A 24050-nucleotide genomic window follows, 5' to 3' on the forward strand; every position below is an offset into this window, starting at 1 on the left:
GCCACTCTGTTTATTTGTGGGTCAGCAGTGCTTTCTTAGCAGAGTCATTTCTTCGTAAAGCTGCATGCAATGGCTGGCAGATCGTGCATCCCCATTTGGCAATTTGGTCACTGAAAATAAGAACTGATATAAAGAGTTGTACTAGATGGTGTACACTCTACCTACAAATCTGATAAACACTTCCATATTTAAACTCAGTGAACTGTTAAATTCCTCAGAAAAATGTTAACTATGATTAGCAGTTGACCTTCAAGAATCACTTCATTGTTGTTAACATTTTACTGAGCTTTATTAACAATGAATAAGCCCCAATTTATTAACAGTCCCTACTTCCTCTGTCTTCATCATCCTGTTTATCTCGTCCTTCAGGATGTACAAACCTGTACATACGGATATTTGAATAGAAGAAATGAAATCTAAAAATAGCTAAATGACTTCATTGATGCAGACCCACAAAGCCCCTAAGCCTTGCTACACTCTGACCAAGCAGCTGTATTCAGTCAAGAGAAGATTATATTTTCAGCAGCTGAGGTCCCCAAGATCAGGGAGAAGATTCAGCCCCTTTCCAGCAAGGTATAGCAGGATACTAACAAATGCAAAAATACAGTAGTTGCTAAATTGTCAAAATGAATAGGAAAGTAAATGGGTAATGCATGGGTGCACAATTGCAGTGAGGTAACTGCCTGTCCCCTATTGTTCCCTGTCCCCAAAACTCCTGGCACTTTATGTTGCTCTCAGGAAGTCACAAAGAGTAGAGTGCCCAGAGTCATGCTTTACACTTCCAGAAGAGCTGGCAGTAGACACTTTCCAAAGAAAGTTGTACCTACTACTCATTGATATTCTAGCTTTTGGGTATGTGTTGAGTTATGCTGTTTGGAGTATGATAAGAAACAACAAGCATTTCACTGTGATACGGGTTTTCAGTGCTTGTTCCCTGTATACTAAGGACATTTCTTCATTTGCCCTGGATTAGCAATATTGTATAGGCAAGTTAAAAAAAATAAGAGGGGAGAGAGAATGGATGGTCCCTACTTCCTTGAAATTTTCAAAAGCCTTAACTGCTGTATTATGTCCAGTGACAGTTCCCTCGAAACCTATTTTGGCCGAATACTAAAATAGCCCTACTGTCCAGTTCTGTGGAAAAGGCAGGAAGCTTCAATACACACAATATAATTTTGTTTGATTAAAGGGTGTCTTTTGCTTGGAGGCCAAAGCAAGGAAACTTTCTGTTCTCATCCAGAGTTTCTATTGCTATAATGGATATGTCTGCTGTTTCAAAGGAACTTGCTGAAACGGCCCCTAAAAATACTTCACAAGTGACATCTCCTATGAATAATGCATAATGCAGGTAATCACACACAAATGTATTAGAAATGGAGACTAGGAAAAAATACTAAATTGATTTACTGCAGCAATGACTTGTTCAATTTAAACTAAACCTTTTCAAAGTAACTGGTAGCTGTGCAAAGTAAACAGTCAAATACTAGGTACAGCCAGAGGAGCGATGGCTGAGGAATTCAATTTTTGCTAAATCCAATACAAGTAATGCAGATTTAAATAAAAAATTAGGCATATTTTTTTAAAAATAATGGATTAATGCAGAAATGTACTGTCCTGACTAAGCAAGAACCATGCCGAGATGAGGAAGAAGTCTCTAGTGCTTTATTATTGCTATAGTAGACAGAAAATCCTGCCAAACTGAAGAAGCATGAGAAAACCCAGACAGAGAAACCCCAAAAGTCAAGGCGGGTCTGATCTGTGTCTCCCTGAATGGCTGCTCAACTCCTCAGCACTACGCATGCATTTTCCCCCCTGGATAGGGGCCCCCTCCTGCTCACCATCAGTGCTCATGACATGTATTGAGACATGATTATAAATGATTACAAAATTAACCCAGAAGGAAAGTTGAATGATTCATTCATCCCTGCCTGATCTAAAGACATTTGTAATCCACATTAAGATTATTGCACATATACAAGTTTCCAGGTATCCTGCAAATACTTTAATTTTAAATTAAAGTTAAATCCACTAAACCTTTCTCTTTCTGTACCTGCTGATACACATCCCTCAATTTTTCATCTCTCATTCCCTAATCCCACTTACCCCATTTAGGCACGGATCAGAAAATTTGGGCCCAAGATTTTACAGTTATTGACAGAATGGACGGAAACCTTTCCTTACGATTTTCAGGAAGAAAAGATGATTGGATGTCTGAAAGACATTATCCACCGGATAGCTCCGTGTGATGAGGTGAGGATGAGAGCAAGTAGGGATGTGCTGGAAACTTGTAATACCAAGAGGTGTGAGTGGAGTTGGGGGGGGGGGTGGATGGTGGTGGTGATGGGGTGTTATTACCTATTACCTGTATGTTATCCCCAAATTCTAATAGTGTTCTTATGAACAGCAATTTACACAGAGATGGTCAGACCTTTGCCTGTTGTTTCCAACAGTGTTTTATCACAGATGCTTGTAAAAAAGGCAACAGTCCTTTACTTGCTGACAACTGAAAGGTTTACTCAGGCTGGAGAATTTCCACAAAAGGAGGTACAAATTTGAGGGCTTGGGTCTCTCTGCTCTTAGTACAGTACCTTGACCACTATACTACACTGGTCCTCTGCAGCAATATATAAGCCTATAAACATATGTATTTTTAACAAGTTTTGCATCAGTAAGGAACTGGGCACCTAACTAAATGCTTATGACTATCTTTATGACTGGCAACCTTGGTCATGTTCAACTAGTTGTGTCTCCCTTTGGCCCAGCTTGTGCAACTGTGATATTTTTCATTATTTATTTATTTTGAGTTTTATAAGGCTGCCCAACTCAGACAGTATGAGTCTGGGTGGTGTACAGCATAAACACATAACAATAACAACAACGAACAACCAATATATAAACACAAAATCTAAATATTGGGGTGAACTGTCCTAATCAGTCTTAGAATTAGTCCCAAACTGAACCCAAGTTTTATTTACCTAACAATAGCTTTGGGATGCAATGCAGTGTTTTCCTCACCGATTCCTATCACAGTTATTTTCGTAGCTGATTGCTTTCATCTAATCCATCTGGCCCATTTACCTAGTAACTTTCTGATAGCCGGAATGAGACAGAGAAGAGGTATAGCTACTGCTTTTGAGGTTTGACATTCTTTTATGTTTGACATGTGTTGATTCAGAAAGAACAGATAGGAAAGAAAAAATGAAAGAAAACAGTGATGAAAAGGCCCAGTTTTGTATTGCAGCTCTTCAATCACTTCAGCGTAACCATAGGAACATGCATAGAGAAGTGCGTTTTCATTGGTCATAAGCATGATTGTCTAGTTTTGGGGTGGCAGATGTGGGTCTAGGATGATTGGCATTGCTAAACAGGTTTGGCTGGCATCTAATGAGGTCAACACTGGGGAGAGAGAGAAAGATGGATACAGAGACTTTGATTATTAAGAACTAAATAACATGGGCTCCTCTGAATCCTTGATATGACCATTTTTTAAAAATGTAATGTATGTCGGCTGTGTTTTTGCATTTGTTTGTATTACAACCCTAGAAAGTGAGTAATTTGTACTTCAGTCATTGCTGGGTAAATAAAAACAGGAAGAGACTGACCAGAATGAAGCCTATCCAATTTATCTCTTGCCCTTTTCTACATTGGCTTTCACTGACTACACTTTCCATTCCTGCTGTTTTTCAGGATGAAAGACAGACAGTGCTTCCTCCTGAAGTACTTTTAACTGTTTCTCTTCTCACCTTGTCAGGCTTAAGGCAAAGAGGACCTTCTTTAATGCTTTAACTTTGGACCAGTTTTTAAAATAATAATAATAATACACTCATTATATGTTGCCCCTTGTCCCAATCTATATATTTTTCTCAAAGTAATTATCTAGTTTTGAGGATTTCACCTTTTTCTATCTACCCGTCCTTACCCAGTGGCATTTTAGAAGGAACATGAGATCATGACAGATATTTTTAGTTTATTTAATTGTTCTATAGTCTGCCACCAACAGAGGTGTTGGCATTCAAGTTTATTAAACTCTGGTTTTCCAATCCTGCTGAATAAGATAAAAACATGTTACAGTTTTATGCTTTCGGTAAAATGACAGCCTTCGATTTATATCAAAGGAGCTATGGGAGGTGATCCTCACATCTGAGAGAAGGAACAGGAAATAAAATTTTGAGACACCAGATTTTTCACAGCTCTATGGCTGGTTGAGTAATTATAGCAACTAGTAGCAGCAACAACAGACTCAGTGGGTAGATTTTTAAAATGTCATGTGCTTCGTTAGCACAGTAGTCCTTTATCACACATATGCACATACTTATATATGCACACACATACACATATTCCTAAAGTTGGGTTCCTTAGAAAAACTATTTCCCCTGTGGATTTTTTTTTCTTTTTGGATCAGGCCAGCTGTGGCTGCCAGCCATTAAACAGGATCTGTCAATCTGAGCAAAGAAAGGATACAAGCATAATGATGAGAGTTCAAAGGAAGCAAAATACACATGCTGCCAAAAATATATCTGCTGGGAGTTATTTGGGTGGAAAGAAACCCAGATTAAAAAAAACAAACACTTATTCCCATGATTTCTTTGTTGCTAAAGGATCTTCCAAAAACCAAAACAACACCTATATACATGGACATCACCAGACAGAATACACAGAAATCAAATTAACTATATCGATAAAAGGAGATGGAAGAACTCAGTTATAACAGCAAAGACACGGCCAAGGGCTGTGGAACAGGTCACAAACTGCTTGTATCCAAGTTCCAAACCAGCCTAAAGCTGAAGAAGCCAACCAGTTTCCACACTTCGATTTTGAGCATATACTGTCAGCCCTCCCAGGTAGACCAGACAGGAAACCTGACCAGATGAGGTAATTCTACTTTATTGTAAGGCTACATTAACAAAATCTTGCAAGTCTGAAGTACAAATCTCCCACCCTCTCTATTTGCCACCAGGGTAATTAGGGCGGGCCCTTTCTACGTTTCTTTGTTACTCTGTTGCGGAATTCTTTCTCTTTTATCTGATTGTTTTCTAGGCAGCATTTCTTCCTCCCTCTTCCCCCTCCCCCTGGTCTTCCAAGGCCACCCTGACATTCCATCACATATACCCACCATTTTCAAGGAGAACATCAAGAAACACTTTGAAGTCTTGAACCTCATTGATAGGCAACTAAGAAGCTGTGGAATGAAATCAAAGTTGTGAAGGACTAAAGTAGACTGTCAAAGGCCAAAAACCAGAAGAAAGCAAACTGGATGTCAGATCAATCAGTGGGAATTGCCAAAAAGAGAAGTGAAAGTAAAACGAAGAAAGATAAAGATCTTGGGAAGGAATTTAACAAAGAATTTCAGAGAGCTGTTAGAAGAGACAAGCAGTATTAAAGTGACATCTGTAAAGACAGGCAAACAGAGATGGAAAACAAAGTCTTCCAAAAGATCTCTGGACTCAGAAGGAGATTCCAGCCTCAAACTGGAGTTTGAGGACACCAATAGATAGATAGTAACTGATTCAAAGAAGATAAAAAAGTTGGAAGTGGTTTACTGAAATACTGTACAGTAAATATGTCAACATCCAAGATACCTTGGTAAGTGTTTCCTATTTCCAAGAGTCCTTACTACTAAATCAGCACTCCAGTCATTACCAAGTTGGAATGCTCCATGAAATGTACAGAAAAATGGCCACCAACAGCAGAAGAATTGGTAAAGGTTCTAATCAAGCCATGCTAGCAAATCCAAAGAACAATACAGTGGCCAACAGATTGGATTAGTCTACTTATCAGTACCAAAAAAGAAGACTTAATAAAGTGTGCAAACTATCATACAGTATCCTTAATTGCACACACTAGCAAAGTAATGCTTAGGGTCATCTGATGCAGATTAAAGCAGTACATAGCAAGGGAGATGCCAGATGTTCTAGCTGACTTTAGAAAAAGCTGAATAACATGAGACATACTTCTGATGCATGCTGGATAATTGAGAAAGCCAAAGAATACCAAACAGAAGTAGTCAGCCTCTTTCCCCCCTTCTTTCAGTTGGAATAGCAGATATGTTTGTGGGTTATGAATATGTCACTTTCCTTGATCAAAACCAGTCGTTAATTGATTTTGGCAGGCCTATGCTTGTTTGAACAAACAAGTGCAGTCCAGAATCAGATGTGCAGAAAAATCCTAGGTCATTGAATTCGTTGTCTCTTGCGCTGATACAATTTCACGATGATACCTTGCAGCAGTATTTTTTCTGTTAGTTATCCTATCCATTTCTTAAGGCTCCTTGCAGTGCTTAGAAAGGTATGTAGCATACTAAAAAGGATCTTGTGATTTGCATTTTGAAAGAAAAGACTTAATTAAAATCTGAATTCCTAAGCCACCTGCTGGGGCTTGCCATCTTCTTTAAATGCATTGCTACTTAAGAATGATATGCTTTGGCTTAAGTCTTAAAGTACAGAAAAGAAAACAGCATCCATATTTTTCTGCTGTGATGAATATTTCTGTCTTATCATTCCACCCATCCTGGCATTTTTTTTTCCCAAGCAGCATGGCATTTCTGCTTTTCAGTTTCATATTAAATTGTGGAGTCCTTCGTGCTCTCTGAGCCTTGTTGTTTTCTTGCAGACATTTCATTGCCAGACTAGGCAACATCTTCAGTGCAAAGAGGGAGGGAGTGGGCCTTGCTCTCAGTTTATACACCTTGGCTTGCCCTGCTTGTGTTGGTGGGGGTGTTGTTCTCTCCTTGGGAGTTCTTTGATTGGGCTGTTGTTTGCTGCTTGGTTGATTGCCTGAGTTAATAGTTCCTTAATTAGGGTATGTTGTGCTGTTTGATGGTTCATCTGGTGTTAATCCTAGTGTTGATTTTTGCATATCTGGGTGTTGATTGCTGGCAAGGGAGTGTCCTGGTCTTTTGGCTTTTCTATTGTCTCTTTTGAATGGTATGTAAATGTTGTTTACCTCTGTGTGTCTGTTGATGGCTGTTTTGTCTGAGTGCCAGGCTTCCAGGAATTCTCTGGCATTTTTGGATTTGGCTTGGTTTAGGATGCTCACCGTTTCCCAGTTGAAACTATGGTTGAGTCTGTCTATGTGTTGTGAAATTAAGGAGTTCTCATCGTGTCTTCTGACTGCTAGTTGGTGTTCGTGGATGCGCTTTGCTAGTTTTCTGCCTGTCTGTCCTACATGGTGGCTGTTACAGTCTTTGCACTGAATGTTGTAAATAACTCCTATTTTTTCTTCTTGGGCTATTGGGTCATACATAGGATATGTATAGGTATGTTTTATTGTAAACCACCCAGAGTCCCCCTTTTGGGAGAGATGGGCAGTAATAGAAATTTGAAAAATAAATAAATAAATAAAATAAAAGTAAATGTAAACACCAGGGTGTAAGTATGCCTTCCCTATCTCATGTATGCCTTGTATGTTCCATGTATGCCCTCCCTATCCCCTTACATGAATTTTCTATAACAGGGATGGGCAACTTGAGCTCCAAAACCCTTTTTTTGCATTCCCAGACCACCTCCCACCCCCAGAACTGCAATACAATTTTGGACATGTATACTTGTTTGCCATTTTGAGGAAGAAAACTGAAGCAGAAGGGTTTTCTTTAAAAAAAACAAAAACATTTTTTAAAAAGTATGCTTTAACCTCCACTCAAAAAACAGAAGAAAAAAAAGTGTCCCCTGGGGTCATTAAAGTAGTTTCCGGTCATCCAAAGTTGTGCTGTGTGTGATCTTTATCAGATTGATCATGTTCAAGAATGTGCAAATAGAACAATGGTATCCTTCAACATTTGGCACTCAACGGAGTTGAAGATGAAGGTCAAAATGTACCATATGCATTAGTGTACAATCTCTCTTTGGTTTTTATTGCTGAACAAGGCTTTTCTCTTCTGTGTATGTGCTTTTTGTAGAAATTGGTCTCCATGACAGAGCATTTCCACCCAGTAGGGACTTGATGTCTGTTTCAGACTAGATTCTGTCACTGCTTCTGCCCCTCCTAAGGTCTGTTTGGCCCCATTCCTCTTGACCTTCAGGAAAATGTTAAAAACATGGCTTTTTCAGCAAGCCCTGAGCTGGAGTAATTTGTGAATCCATTTGAATATCTGTAACTTGTGTGTGCTATTCCCAGTGTGCTTTTATAGCATTGAACTTGAATGAGAGTGAGTGTGCAAGACAGAGAGAGGAGCTGTCGGAACCTTATTGGAGAACAGACTAATAATTTAAAGATTTCATAAAACATTTCTTACCACTCAATGAAGTATTAATATGACTGATTTTTATGGTTATTTTAAGGCAGTGAAACTGTTGGACAGAAGTGAACTTTAAAACTTGAATATAATAGTCAATTTAATGGAACCCCTCATACAAATGTAAGTGGCCATCAGTTTTAGCTTTGAGGATATCTAGATCAATTAAAATAATAATAATAATAATAATAATAATAATAATAATAATAATAATAATAATAATGGCAGCTGTAGAATTCAGGATGGGAAAGTAGGGCAGGTTTTTTTCATGAGCCATCTCAGGGGAAGAGAATCCTAGATGGAAGAAATAACTAGAAATAGTTTCTGAGCTGACCCTTGCAGCTGAAAAGTATGCCAGCTACCACTCCAGCTGGGAGCATCACTGAAAACAAGCTGTATCTGGGAGCCAGGAGGCTTCGCCACATTTCCAGTAGAGCTTCAGTGCTGCTGGCCTCATTGCCTCTTTCTGGCAATTGTGATGTGTGCTCCACAGTCATCCTTTTGCAGCCATCCAGAGCATCAGCAGTGCATATCTGCATAATGCCTGTGGTAGTATTTCCTCTGTTCCTCTTAGTGATACATGGCTAGAGGATCCACAGAGGTTTTCTGTGTCTGCGACCTGCCTCACTAGTTATGTTGACCTGCCTCACTAGTTATGTTGGCCTGCGGGTCAGCTTCCATTTCAGCTGCTCCACAGGAGCTTATATCCACCTTAACAGGAGGCTCAAAGCATAGTGGTCTGAGCCACTGTTTCAGAAGTGAATTTTCTTAGAGATGGACACTATCCGTTACGGAGAAATGGTTGGTGAAATCAACAGATATAAATTGACTTCTTTGATTAGAGAAAAGACACCAACTACATTTATTGGTGCCTGGAAACCTCTTATGGACTTTTTGCGAAAAATGAAAAAAAATGAACATGATTTATGGCTTTGATGATTAGACAGGACAGATTATAGAAAGAAAAGTATTATGATATAATTTTAGAGAGGTTAAAATATAATTGTACTTATAACTGCTGTGAAGAACATTGGAAGCCACCTCTGCATCTTCTTTCTTTTTTTCCTATTTTTCTTAAACACTTTTTCTTTTCTTGCTCTTTTTGCTTTCTCTTTGCTTTCTTCCTTTTTCTTTTTTCTTCCTTTATATCAGTTTGGATTAGTTTTTAACTTCTTTTTTAAAAGAAAAGTTTCAATACAAGTCATATTTAAAAAAAAACAGTGAATTTTCTTATCAGTGCTTTCCCTTTAAACTGTCAAACCTTGTTAAATGTCCTTCAAAAGTTTGTGAAGAATTCAGGAGACTTTAAACGTACCTAGGCCAGTGTTAAATAAATATATTTTCCCTTAAGAGTCCCACCCATCATTTAGTCTGGTCTTTATAGACCATGAAGAAGCTCCATCTGATCCCTTTCCTTGCAGTTCAGATTTTTCAATCAGCTTGGCTTAACTTTACTGCTGATGAGCATAATGTAAATGCCCTTATCAACCTCATTTCAATTAATTTAGCTTTGGGGCAGTAACCTTTACATATCTTATTTGATGGCAATTACTGAATCTTCTTTGTGTGTATGTGTGTACACACACACACACACACACACAGAAGTTTCAATACAATAGATATACTGTAGATATAGATATAAAATAACACTATAGCTATAGTCAGTAATGTATTTTCTCAGATGCCAATTTCCATAACAGGTTTGTAGTCCTCCATGTCTTTAAGGCCAGCATACAATTCAATAAGCAAATAGCTGGTCATATTTTTTGCATCCCCACGTGTCTTCCAGATATTCGGTAATGTAATGCAGGTGTATAGATTAAAATAAAATTAAAGTACAGATCAAAGATGTTCCACTGAAGAGATGGAATGCATGGTGGAATTACTGAAGAAATACATCTATGCATCTCTCAATATGAGGATGATTTCCAAACCACAAATATTTCATTTGTTTGTTTAGTCTAGATAGCTATTATCCCCATTCAATCTTTTCAAAATATTAACTCCAAGAAAATAGCACAGTAATCAACAGTCTATTCAAAACAGAATTACTGCCCAATTTCGTATTCTGATCTTCGGCACAACTTAAGAACCCATATTGATATAATTAACCCCAATTAATTATTTTTTGGTATTGTAGTTTCTGCTTTATCCAGAAATAAGTGCACAGAGTGGAATATATCATCTCCTGTACTAGATTAACTTGAACATATCACTAAATAACATGTAACCTATACCAACTGTGGTCTGTTCCTTCTTTGGTTTCAAAGTAATTTCCTGATAACTGACGGCAGCTTCAATACCGTGTTACCATAATTGATATGACAAGTAATTTAAGAGAGGTATTGTAGATGTTTTGGTCATGTCAATACATTGCTACATTGAATGAGCATCATAAGCAGTATATGGTGTATAATGCTCACAAATGGCACGGTTGCCAACATTATGGGTGGTTTTACAGATGTAAATATTGGAACACTAAGGATTCTGTGTGAAAAATATGAATATAAACCAGCCATGACAATCTTAACAGTAGTAGGATTATACTGGGGCTTCTTGCATAAGACATTCCACATGTGTTTCATATAGTCAAAAAAATCTACATTTCAGAGGTTTCAAAAATGAGGACAAATCAGATTGGTGAAACAGAGGATGACGGGGGGAAGCAGCGTTGACCCATGTGGTCAGTGAGCTGAGTTGGCATTTAGCACAAATGCACACATGTTCTGGCTAGATGCTAGTCTTGTGGTAGAGAACTATAGGATGGAACTTAGGGTGGAACTATAATCAAACTGACTGGATATTCTAGAATAGATGGTTGGAAATAAAATTATCCTAATGTATGTCTGATCATTCCATTCTTGAATAAGAACACTGATTCAAAAGATTTATTCCCCAACATACTGTTTTACTTGGAGTGTGTATATGTCCCTTTCCTCCTTTTCCTCACTTCAGGCCTATTGGAAAAAGATGAATCAGCTTTTACAAACCTTGAATCAGAAGCTTGCAAGTCTTAACCATAGCCAAGAAGGGATAGTCAAGATCAGTGGGGCTGTCTCAGATAAAGTAGTAGCTTTTAAAAGTAAACCTCCATCCATCCAAAGAGAAATGCTGAGCATCTGCAGTGATCCATATACTTTGGCCCAACAGCTAACTCATGTAGAACTGGTAAGTAGAGAACAAATGCTTCTGATTATTTATACAGAAAGCTATTTCTGAAAAATTCTTACTGAGAATTTTGAAGCTCTTTATGTATGTATAATCCAGTATGAACATTTAGGCCAATTGCATTGCCATTCATGTTTGCCTGTAGTCAAGGAGGATTCAGTTATTCAAGATAGGATCCACTTTTTTTATAAGAGTTTAAGGCTGTTGGAGTATCAGAGCAAGTCTGTCTGTACTGCCAGTAGTCTCCAAATCCTACCAGCAAAAGACTGGGAGGGCAGGAGCCAGGGAGGAACAGTTGTCACCCTTCCTGCCTTTTTGCTTAAGAAACAGTCCAGTCCATTTCCAGCATAAGGGACCAAGATGGTTTAGGCTAGCTCATTTGTTGGCTGATCAGGGTGTGCTGGATATCAGCTGATCTAGTTTGGAGCATGAAACATTAAATACTATATCATAGTTTATATCACTGTTATTATATTACTTTGTTCTGTTTTGCAACACTAGGCTAACCAGATATGAGCTGCAGAAGCCCAGAAAACCAATAGATAACAGCAAAGGGATACAGAGAATTCTAATAGTTTGCTGCCATGCAGATTTTTGCACCGCAGATCTGGTTACCCTGTACAAAATACCATAATTCAAGAACCAGCAGTCAAATTAGACAAAATAATAGAGATTTTTAATTGCCTCTATTATATCTTTACATTTTTGCAGAAAAGCACACAAAAATAGGTTCCTGTTAAAAATGTCCTCATCATTAACCCATAGCTGCTGATTAAAAGTAACAACTTCCCAATGGGGAAAGTGGGGTTTTAATGGGAAAAAGTTGTGGGGAGACAGTTTTAATTTATATTTGCTTTTTCAAAGAAAAAAAAGATTAAACTACCAAGCTTACGTCTCCTCCATTGTCTTTTCTTATTTGAACCCAAAGCATTTCCATTTTTCATTTGTTCCTTGTTGCTGTTAGTAACACCAATGTAGTATTACCAACTCACATTCCTGTACACTTGTCCAATTCTAACTTCCTTCTTGGGAGAACTAGACAAAAGATTGCATTGTGATGATATTACATAAATTTTGAAGGACAGACATGACCCTGAGTGTTTATCATCAACAGCTCCAATGGCTTTTTGTTGAACTAATTAATCTATGGCTGATTTGAAGATCCCAGGAAAGTAATATTGTGGGAGAGAGGTTTTTTTTTTCCTTCTTTGTCCATTGAACCTCGTGTCTGTTTCTTGATTTAAGTAGTATTGTACCTTATTTCCCAAAGCCAGTAATAGCAACATAAAGAGGAAAGAGAAGTGTGGATACTGCATTGCGTTTTTCTCCCAAGGCAGTTCATTGCGGGTTTAGGAAATGTAGTGATTTTGAATTAAAAAAGAATATGAATATATAAATATAAATATAAATATAAATATATAAATCTTAAGTTCAAAAGTATCAAGACTATCTTAAACTCAAAAGAATCTGATCTACTTAAGCCCTCAACCTTCCCTGCTTTTATGTTCGTTTGTTTTTGTGCCTTTGTGTCAGTTTTTGACTCCTGGCAATTGACTGGACTACTCCCTGCAGTTTTCTTGGAAAGGTTTTTTTGGAAGTGCTTTGCCTTTGCCTGCTTCCTAGGGCTGAGAGAGAGTGACTGGCCCAAGGTGACCCAGCCGGCTTTGTTCGTAAGGCGGGTCTAGAACTCCCAGTCTCCCGGTTTCTAGCCTTAACCACTATGCCAATATATAACATGCTTTTATGGTACCTTAAGTTATAATCCATCAACCATCCTAGTACATGTCCCTGCTGGACCCTGAACTCACATACTTAACATTTCTATAGCAATACAGAAAGTTATTATAAACTACTGTGGTGTAGAAAAAGATGGTGTACATGCCATATGCCTGATTGATGAAATCAGCAGACAAAGCATGGGAACCTGGTTGCACTACACAGTTGTTGCACAAACTTCTCTATCTCCTATGCAAAAATGAGCCATCCCATTCTCATTCCAAAAAGAGGGATAATAGTTTTGCAGCAACACTCATTGGAATCCTATCCCTTATTTAATGTCCCTTTGCTTGTGATAGACCATGTGTCTTCCAGTACAGGTTTCTACAATAAATAAGAAAATAAAAATGTTTTCTGAGCATTCATTACTGAAATGCTAGCACAGTAACACTAATTTGTACAAAATCTAGATGCAGCAGATTTCGTCTGTTAAATCCAAAGTCTGCCAAACTGAGCTCCATTTAATTGAGAATTTACTGTAATAAAAATTTAATATGATTACTGTCCAATCATATGTTTGGTAATTTTCCTTGTGGTTCATACTACATATTACAATTTGGTAGACATGTTTGGTGGTCTCTAAGGGCTTTGGGGTCCCATGCAGGGCCTTGGAGCCTCAGGGTAAGCACCTTGTTCTGTGTCTCCTTTGGGTGCTAATGGCATGAAGAGGCCTTCCTGAGGACAAGAGACTCCAGGATTGCACTGATGTCCCCTTATCGGTTTCCATTTCACAGAACTTCTGGGCCTTCCCCCCATCATCCACACACTGAACACAAGCCCCATTTTTTGTTGAAATGGAGTCCTTATTTATAAAAGTCTGTGCTCAGCATCTCCTGAACTTTATTATGCACATGAGTAGTAAATGTAGAGAAGGGAGGGCATGTAATAAGATATAGCAGAAACAGTGCCAAGCTCTAGGGATGAATGCATAGAAGGTGCGTCTAAAGCCAGATGGGCCCCTGAGACACTGAAGAGGACCTTGGGCTGCCGCCCAGTTATAGACAAATCCAGGTAATTACTTAGGGTGATTAAACCAGAAGAAGCCAATCAGCCAATGAGTGGCTTCATAAATCACTTTTAAAGTCTGCTGTCAAATCTAAATGGTGCTATTTCAGGGACTGTGAATAACAAATACAAGTGATTCTCAGGGGTGCTCTTTTACTCTCATTTTGTCTCCTGCAAAAGGAAAGACTGAGTCATATTGGTCCTGAAGAATTTGTTCAAGCATTTGGCCATAAAGATCCCTTGGATAGCACAAAGGTATGTCTGCCCGTATTTTCCTTTTTGTCCAGTTATATTACTCCTTTGAGATGAGTGTGTTTGTTATCTACAACTGCATGAAGTTGTGATTTCCCCATGATGGCATGTAACTTAGGGCATAATGACTGCAGACAAAATGAAATGAATATTCTAACAAGGTCCTCCCTGTTCACACATATGTGAACCCTGGACAAGGGATCTTTTTCCACACTGATGATGCACACATAGCATTCTTGTTTCATTCAGCTCAAGAATAATTATTTCTAAATACAGAGGAATTCTCCAACTCACAAGCAGTGAGGAATAATTAATTCAAATAAGACACTTGTGAAGAAACAAATCCAAACATATTCAGGTTAAACAAGAGGAAATGTTTATTTTACAACAAAACAAGGAAAAACAGTCATTCACATACAGAAGAGAAAATGGCCTAATTAGAATGCCCATTGTCTAGACCAGCATTGATACTCTAATATATCTAACCCAAGATACAGAAAGAAAAAAGAAATAGCACATACATACATACATGCATGCATACATACATACATACATACCAGGTTAGAGATAGATTGCCATGAAGAAAATCTATGTGGTTGCTAGGAGTCGAAAACTACTTGATGGCACATAATCAAATATAATTCTTATTAAGAATTTTGATTAGTAAAAACTAATACAAACTAAACTTAGAGAAAGAGAATGTAAAGAAAGTATAAAAGGTGCAAGAAAAGAGAAAAAGAAAAAAGAAGAGTGTCAGAACCAAGCTTGCCTCTGACTCAGAAAGTGAAACTAGTTCTAAGTCAGAGGAGGAATTGGAAACTTACCGGGCTGGAATCGGAGAAACGAAACTCCAGCATGACTCAGCAGAGCGGGAAGAACTTACAACACTGATTGGGTGAGATCCGGAGGGGGATTTGAATACGCCAATCAGCGCGCGCCAGAGACAGGCTGAAAAGTGTGTGAAGGAAAAGGCAGCCCGATTGGCTGCAGGAGACCCTAAGCCCGCCAAAGATCAGAATAAAAGGCAGCCTCGCGAAGAGCTGCCAGAGACAACCAATACTCTAAGGCTGCAGCGTCCGCAGAAGAGTCCCTACCAACATTGGAGATGGCGTCTGTTGCCAAAAAGGAACCAGCGCCTTTGCTTCGCTCCGAAGAGGACTTGCATCCTGTGCCTGCTGCCATCGAGGATCCTTTGCTTGCCAAGCCCAGCAGTCTCAGTCTTGTTTCCAGCCTTGAGACTCTTCCAAGCAGCTTCTTCGTGCCTTGAAACTCCAGCGCCACCTTGTGTCCTTGCTCCAGTCCAACCGTGCTTTGTGTGCTCAGTCGTGTTCAGGTACTGCAACCTTATCTGGTCCAGGATCTGTGTTCCAGTCTAGTTCGGGGCTTCCAGCCAGGTCCAGTTTTATTCCCAGTTTCCAGTCTTGCTCCAAATCTCTAGTCCAGAGAACCCAGCCTAATTCAGGGATTCCAGCAGATTCCAGTCTTGTTTCCAGTTTCCAGCCTTGCTCCAAGTCCTTAGTTCAAAAAATCCAGCCTAGTTCGGGGCTTCCAGCTGAGTCCAGCTTTGTTCCAAGCTTCATGCCTTGCTCCAAGTCTCCAGTCCTGCGAACCCAGTCTAGTCTGCGGCTTCCAGCTGAGTTCAGCCTTGTTCCAAGCTTCATGCCTTTCTCCAAGTCTCCTGTCCCGAGAATCCAGCCTAGTCTGGGGCTTCCAGACGAGTCTATGTCTTGCTCTGAGTTCCAAGCCTTGCTCCAAGTCTCCTGTCCCGAGAATCCAGCCTAGTCTGGGGCTTCCAGACGAGTCTAAGTCTTGCTCTGAGTTCAAGCCTTCAGTTCATCCCTGTCTGCTGCTCGTAGTCCTGCTTCCAGGTCCAGTGAGCCAGTCACCTAGTGTCCGTGCTGTGCCAGTATTTTTCCAGTTCAAGAACTGCTGTCTCCAGCTCTTGTATTCCAGTTGAATCCAGTCTTGCCTCCAGTGGAAGATCCTCTCTGCTGTCTTGCTGTGCCCAGTTGGTCTTCGTTTATTCAGTCTTCATATTTCAAGGACTTATTTATTGTAAATAGTTATTTAATAAAGAATCTTTACTGAGAACCGGTCTGGTGCATAGTCTGAACAGGACAAAGAGAGAGAATATAATAACGGAAAAAAATTAAGTAGTGATTTCCAATCTTCATCACAACAAGTAGAAACAAATTTAATAAGTCTTCACCCCCTATAAGGTTGAACAGATATCTGTTCATCCCATATCCCATCCCTTATCTATAAGTAAATCTATAAAACATCAACTTTTCAGTCCTGGTGTCAGCAAAAAGTCCATAAAGGGTTGCCAGAACATTGCAATAAAAAGTCTTATTTTAACCTTGATCAAATAAACCAACCTTATATTCCTTCCTTTTACTTCTAACAGTCTTAAGCTTTAGTTCAATCAAATAGGATTTGATTTCTCTTCAGTTCTTCTTTATCTGATCACACAGACTTCTTCAAGGGTTTAACAAGCCACTTTTGTAGATCCAATGAGAAAACGTTTTCCAGGTCATTCTTTTGGTTTATCATTTGTATTAATCTTTTAATTTTTAAAACTTCAGCCAGTTTCTTTTCTATATCCAGTAAAGCATCGCTTTCCAAATCATTCTCTTGGCCTCTTGTAGTTCCACAATAGTTTCTCTATCTTACCAGATAAAATTTGTTCCACATCTGTCATTCCTTCATTAACATCTTTTAGACATAGTCTATCCATAGAAGCAGACATCATTACTGACAGTGTTGATATTGTTGTTACTAACTTCTGGCTCCATTCTTCAAAGATCTCCTTTAATATTTCTGATATTATAACATACCATTCTGTAAGTCCCAGTATTAACCAATGTCAGGCTTTGTATTTCTTTTTCTTCTGCTTAAAATCTTTAGTCCCCTCTAGTGTCCAGTTTCTAAAATCATCACTTTTGTTATGACTTGCAATTGCCAAGATAACCAAAATAAGCTTGTTTTCCACCAGAAGTTATTTATTTTTTATAGTTAATTCCAAAATCTTAAGTCAATATTCCAAATTTATCTGGACCGTTAATCTGTTTATAACTTTCTTAGATCAAAATCTTATTTAGCTTTTTGCTGTTTATTTCAAATCTTTTAAGGGCTTAAGCTTGTAATTATTTTTTCTTTTGTTCAGAGATGAAGGTAAACTCACCTGATGAAGACTTTTCAAACCTGTCATTCTGAAGGTTTCTAATAGCTTAGAAATACAGTAATTAATGAGCAATTTTCAAAAGTAATTAGAAAGTGAGGTTTGCGAACTTAGTGTCTTTTAAAAGTCTCCGCCATGGTTGCAAGCAAGATGGATGATCCCATTGTCTCCCGATGCTCAAACCCATGGAAAACCGCTGTCCTGTGGTCTCCTCATGAGGAGCAGCTGTCCAGAGCACACGTGGGCATTCTCCTATCCTTTCCTTCACCAGAAGTTTCAGGGAGCCAGTCTACTTACCGGTTCCTTGGTCTTTGCTGTGGTTGTCCAGGATGTTTGCACCTTCTGTATCTTGATAAATTGATAGATTATGTGCCATTGAGGACTTCTGGAGGAGGTATGGTGAACTGAAGACTGTGGAGCCAACGACCATGGCAAAAACCAAGGAACTGGTGAGTAGATCAGTTCCTTGGAACCTCTCCGGATAAGGAGAGGACGGGAAATCCGCACGTGCTCTGGACAGCTGCTCCTCACGAGGACCCACCACTTCTTGCTGGTCTTCAGTCCAATCCAATGACTATTTCTTTTTCTAGCCACTTAAACTAAACTACTGTAGCTCCAAGGACCCTAATAATAGCTTTTGTTCACCATAATGGGTCAAAACCTTTTTAACTGGATTTACATATCACACTTCTTGTAACATGATTTATTGAATAAGCCATAATTGGTTGGATTTACATGAAATTACCCCATAAATCATGGGGAATGGGACTGCCTTGACCTGGCATCTTCCCCTTTCCCACCAGCTTGTGAGACATACGAGACTTTCATAGCCTGAACACTTAACTTTCCAGTAAACAAGAAGGGAGGAGGAGGAAGAGGAGGAGTGCAGCATCACTAGCTGGCCCTAGTAGTTTTGAAGTCTGTCGTTAGAGAACAGCAGCCCTGTCTCCTTTTCAGGAGCTGAAAGAGAAGCAGCAATCTTATGATTTAAAAAACATTTTTTTAAAAAATAAGTAACTTATATTTTCTTTCTCTGCTGCTCTGCTGGTGACAACAATACAGATATGGTTTGCCTATTGTTTTCCAGGAGGCTTGACAAGTTCCCTGTCTAATCAGCAGCCCTTTATTCCTTGGCACTCTTCTATCCAGGATTAGCCTTCCTTAGTTTCCCTGTTCAGTCCAGACAAGATCAGCTAGGTTCTGCCAGCTGTCCAGTCTTACTCAGTTTATTCCAGGCTGTTCTACCATTTCCATTTTCCTTGATCTGCATAGCAGCCTTCCCACCACCACCAACCCTTTCAATAGCAAATTGAAAAGTGAGTTGAGAAAGAGAGGTCTGGAGGTGCTCTGATCCAAGAAGAGAGAACAGTATTTCTGGATCCTGATTGATCACAGCACCTTGGTGTATGCTCACTGCTAAGATCAGATATAGAGTAGCTTTTCTACCCAGTTAGAGATGGGCTCCAGCTCTGGCTTTCATTCAGACTGGAACTGGATGTAGAGGTTTCCCTTTTCTCCCCCATCCTGCCTCTATGCTCTCTGGAGCAAAAGCCCATCGGAATTAGTCTTGTGTGAAGCTTCTAGGATAGGGAGGTGTTTGGCATTGCTGGTGGAACTAGATGGAAGGAGCAGGGGCAGTTCAGACTTGCAGGGATGATGCAGAATGGAAAAGTGTGTGGTGGGCAGCCTGGCCAAGGCATCAAGTGGAGGAGGGAAATAGACACTCTTAATCCTGGAGGATGGAGAAACAGCTGACTTTAGCCTACAGCCCTATCTGTGTTTTCCTGGCAGTAAATCCGAAGGCATCTTATGGGCCTCTTCTTTGAAAAGATGTTGTTTTGGAGTTGGACAGCCTAGAAGTTAGATAGGATCTTAGCAGGTCAGAAGTATCATCAGAACTGGCTGTTTTTAACCCCTGAGTAAAGGGCAATGTTTTGAATACCTGGGGCAATGTTGAAAGAAGCTTTCATTTATTTAATTTCTTCTTAAGAGAACTGTACCAATAAATGAATGGCTGAAAATGAGCAGAAGTCTTCCACTATCTACCAGCCATCTTCCATGGAGGTTTATAACAGGAGTGTGATACGCATTTGTTCCTTGTAAAGCTGAAACTGAATTGGGGTACTTCAGTGCTTTATGTATTTTGTGGTCATTGTGAGAAAACTGCAGATGTATTATTTATTTGCTGACTTCCAAATAATCTTGGGATCTGTATTTAAAGGTGGTTAGGGCTGGCAGGCTGTAGTCCTGCAGCTCCCTTCTTCTCATAGGCCTGCAATTTTCCCCTCTCCCCAACTGGAGAGGAACAGTGACTGAAAGCAGGACTGGTGGGCTGGAGTACATGAGAAATATTGCATTTACCACTTCCTCTCCTAACTTAGCAAATGTAAAGATTCACCATTGATATCTGTTGTTACCTAGGAATTCTGTAGTCCAGAACTTAGCTCTTTGATTAAGGCAAACTAGATTTACATTAAAAAAAAATCTCAGTTAAACTGTAATAATATCATGCTACAAACTGAACATACATTCAGCTTTCCTTGGCTTCCTTTCTGTGTTCTTCAGTGGTACCCACCTTCCTCTGACTTTCTGCCTTACTCTTGAAAGGCTATCTTCTGTCAGTCAGGCAGAGATGTGAAGAGGTGTCAAGCTGCCAGGAGGCAGTGGTGTGTCCGTTGAAACCCTCCGCCTCTTTCTCAGCAGCCACATCAGACAAGATGAAGGCAGCAGTTCTTGGCAGGCAGAAGAGGCCATATAGAATGACGGCTAGGGCAGATTGTGCCAGCGTAGCCGCCTATCCAAACCCAGGAGACAAAAAGCTGGAGACCATTTAAGAATGCTTGTTATAACATTCAAGTCAAAACAGCAAGAGAATTAGGGGAACAAAGAGATGATCAGGAAAGGTAGAAGCCCTTTCTGGTGTAAAATCCATTGTTTGGTAACATGCTCACTTCTTCATGCATTGCCTTTGCTTTTCCTACAAAAATCATAAGCCTTTTCTGGTCTGGAATAAATGAGGGCCCCAACAAGTAGAAAGGTTGACAGATTGCATTATAAGATGACGTGCCTAAAGGCTTCAGTGGCAGATCAGTTGTGGTCAGGTTAAGAATCTGTCTTCTTTAAAAAACCATTTGAAATAGCTCAGTTGTGGAACAGTCTCAGAGGAAATCATGATGATTGCTACTGTTTGTACTAGCTTTTGGTTTTCCATCATTTTATCACAATAGTCTGCAAGCTTCAAAGTCATCAATCAAAACCTCAGGTTCCAAATGCAGCTGGAATACGAGACTGGCTCAGCTACATAAGTCTGCTTTTTGCATATGCAGTTGCACTAATACAGGGCTTCTCTGAGAGGTTGACTTTGGGCAAATCAGGAACTTTGGGGAATGGATCACGATACTGATTGGCTTATTAGGAGATCCTTGGCTGCTCTGTACATTATAGTATATTGGAATCAGTTGGAAGTGGTCATGAAGGACAAATTGCTACCAAGAATGTCCATCTGTGTGTGTGGACAGAGAGTCACACAGGCTGTTCCAAGGATGTTGGCTTAATTAAAATTTTACAACAGTGGTTTATAAACCAAGAACCATGTGAAGTTTGTAAAATGCTAATAAAAAAATACTAATCTGTCCTATAATTAGGCTGGTGGATTGGACTTAAGTGTTCATGTTGTTCCAGCACTTGATAGCTTCCGTGTGGATCAGAGGCTGCTGCAGTTGCATTAGCGTAATTATAGTGTCCTTTCAAATGCCCACAGTGCTGCTTTTCTTTCATACCTAATTATAACTGAAATGTATCAGAAGTACAGGGTTGTGGCAGTGGAACTGATCATGCAGCAGGCAACAGGTGTGTGGGATCGTCTTTCCTGTACCTCACTTTGGCTATAGTTCCTTTATCTTTCTGTTTGTTTATAACAGTGTTTCTCAAGCTTGGCAACTTTAAGATGTCTGGACTTCAACTCCCAGAATTCCCCCAGTCCAGACATCTTAAAGTTGCCAAGCTTGAGAAACACTGGTTTATAGAATAGCATTTTTCATACCTGCTAAGCATCTGGTGGTAGTGGCTATTATTGTTAAAAATAATGTTAACATATAGTTGGTTTGTCAGGGATCAACAAACTTTTCCAGGGCTATCATGCAATTTCACACAAATTTGGTCATTTCATGGGGGAAAGGGGGACTTGGTTGCCTCTTTGAATTTTGCGGGCAACATATTACTGAACCTGGTGTGCACAGTTGATGCAAAGAATAAGTTACACTGTCCGCCAGTACAGTCTTTCTTGATTGCGCTGCCACATGTCCATTTAGTTATTTAGCATTTGCAAAATCAGGCTGCTGAATAACAGTATCCAAGACAATATGTTTAGTTGGATGCCTGTGCTATCTATAGAAAACAAAGGGGACTTGGCTGTTAAATGAAATTAAAATAGATGAGGAACAAATGTTGGTTGAAATTAAAAAGGAATGTCTGAAATGAAATTCAATTAGATTAGTCAGCAAGTTTTAAGAATCACGGAAAAGAGAGATAATAATGAATGCTATGTTAATAGCTGTAATTCAGCACTGAATGTATTTGGATTGAAAAGGAAAGGCTGCTGCAAAAGGAAGAAAGTAAGGAAATAATTAGGGATAACATACCAGATAAAGCATTCTAGACAGTGAACTAAAAAGTGGTAGGAAACAGAAGCCCAAATAATTTTTTAACTAGACAATACTAATCTGAGCAAGATTGCTGTATATGGAAAAAGATGTCTAAACCACTTCTTAAACCACCATTGCCTTCTCTTGCCATGAACCACAATAGCAGTATTTTTTTTCTAGTTATATTCCATGATACTGAATTTGCTCCAGGCTGCTTGCATTTTAAAAGTACTTCCTGCTTTATGTGAAATTCCATCATCTCTCATTAATCAACTTTAGCCTTAGGATATGTTTTCTGCAAATATTGTGAAAACCCAAAATCCCAAATGGTATCTTTTTCTATATTTATTCCACTTATGGGAATCCCCTTTTCTCTTTATAAAAACTTCCTCCTCCTCGTATCCTTAGGGCCTGAGATAGAAATTATAACATTAATAACAGATATTTGTTTTAATATTTCCTGATACCCTCTAGTGGTTGCTAAAAGTTATAAAAATATTTCAAAATACAGATTCATAAATGCTTTCCAAAATACTATCTGCAGATGAAATGTTTTTTAATGATTTATTTGCAAAGCTGTGCATACCTACTTGGGAATAAGTCCCATTGGACTCAGTGGGACTTATTACTGAGTAGATGTTATAGAATGGCACTGTAAGTCACTAGATTGAAATTCATTCGAAAGGAGAGCTGGGAGCTCCCAGTCCTGAGCAGTTGCCTAGAAACCTCTGTCTAAAAAGTTTAGGTCACAAGAATGACATTTGCTGATGAATTTTGCCATCTGGGTGACTTGTTTCACAGCAACCGGTGATACAGAAATAGGCCAAGATACAGAGATCAGTAGCAAAGGTATTATCCTGTGAAAGAAACAATTCTTTAAAGCAGATAACATTCCAAACAGGAACCACATCATTTGCTGTGCTGTTTTCTCCTCTATCTAAATCAGAAATGTTGTTTTATGTTAGACAACCCAACAACAGCCTGAGCCACTGCATTTGTCAAAATTGGAGAACTCCTGTGTTAAAGGCATAGATGAAATGTGGTTGTGACACAGAAAGGATACTTCTCTGATTTCATTTTCCCCAGATTTTTGTTGCTCTTTGCATGCTGCAGTATCCTGCCTGTTAATATCTTGCTGAGTGCAGATAGGAAAAAAATTGCCTTCTGAACACTTGCTGTTGGCAAAATAGAATTGTTCATCATGCATTGATTTGATTTGTAGAAAGGGTTATAGGCTGTGAAATCAAAGGTATCTGCCACTTCCCATCCTTTGACATTTAAAACGGAGTTCCATGTGCCCTGTCTGTCGGGCAGCCATGTGTATACATATGCACATGTTAAAATATATATATATTCTATTTTCATTTGAGCAACACTTTATAGATAGCTTAGATAATTTTAAAAAAACCCAACCCTCCAAAAAGAATTTACTGCATGTCATTGTATTTATCTGTTTTTTATTTTCCAGCCTTGTTTCAGTGAACAGAAGAAAACTAGTAATCTTGAGGCCTATGTAAAATGGTTCAATAGACTCTGCTATCTTGTAGCAACAGAAATTTGCATGGTAAGTCAGCTTCTGTTATACTGAGTATGTGATTATGCCATTTTGAAAGCATTTGGTAATAAATTCAGTGGAGAATTGCTTTTTTTCCCCTCATTAAAAATAATTGTTCAGGCTAGTTTGTCCTTTTTTTAAAGGAATAAAAGCTTTAAGTTTGCATATTTTTCACAGAAACTATGCAGTAAACCACAAGCAAATAGTCAAGCAAACGGCAGACTATGGATGCAATGACAA

At 39.0% G+C, this 24050-nt stretch overlaps 1 protein-coding gene across 1 annotated transcript in view; it reads left to right on the forward strand.

Moving 5' to 3' along the window:
• RASGEF1C (RasGEF domain family member 1C) overlaps nucleotides 1–24050 on the forward strand; it is a 111143-nt gene that overhangs the window by 64379 nt on the left and 22714 nt on the right. Inside the window, exons 4-7 of the mRNA XM_063292256.1 lie at nucleotides 2113–2250; nucleotides 11186–11398; nucleotides 14360–14434; nucleotides 23724–23819. Of these exons, the coding sequence (XP_063148326.1) occupies nucleotides 2113–2250; nucleotides 11186–11398; nucleotides 14360–14434; nucleotides 23724–23819 (522 nt within the window). The remainder of the gene's footprint in view (nucleotides 1–2112; nucleotides 2251–11185; nucleotides 11399–14359; nucleotides 14435–23723; nucleotides 23820–24050) is intronic.

The sequence above is a fragment of the Candoia aspera genome, chromosome 2 (genome assembly GCF_035149785.1).
Source record: "Candoia aspera isolate rCanAsp1 chromosome 2, rCanAsp1.hap2, whole genome shotgun sequence".
NCBI lineage: Eukaryota > Metazoa > Chordata > Lepidosauria > Squamata > Boidae > Candoia > Candoia aspera.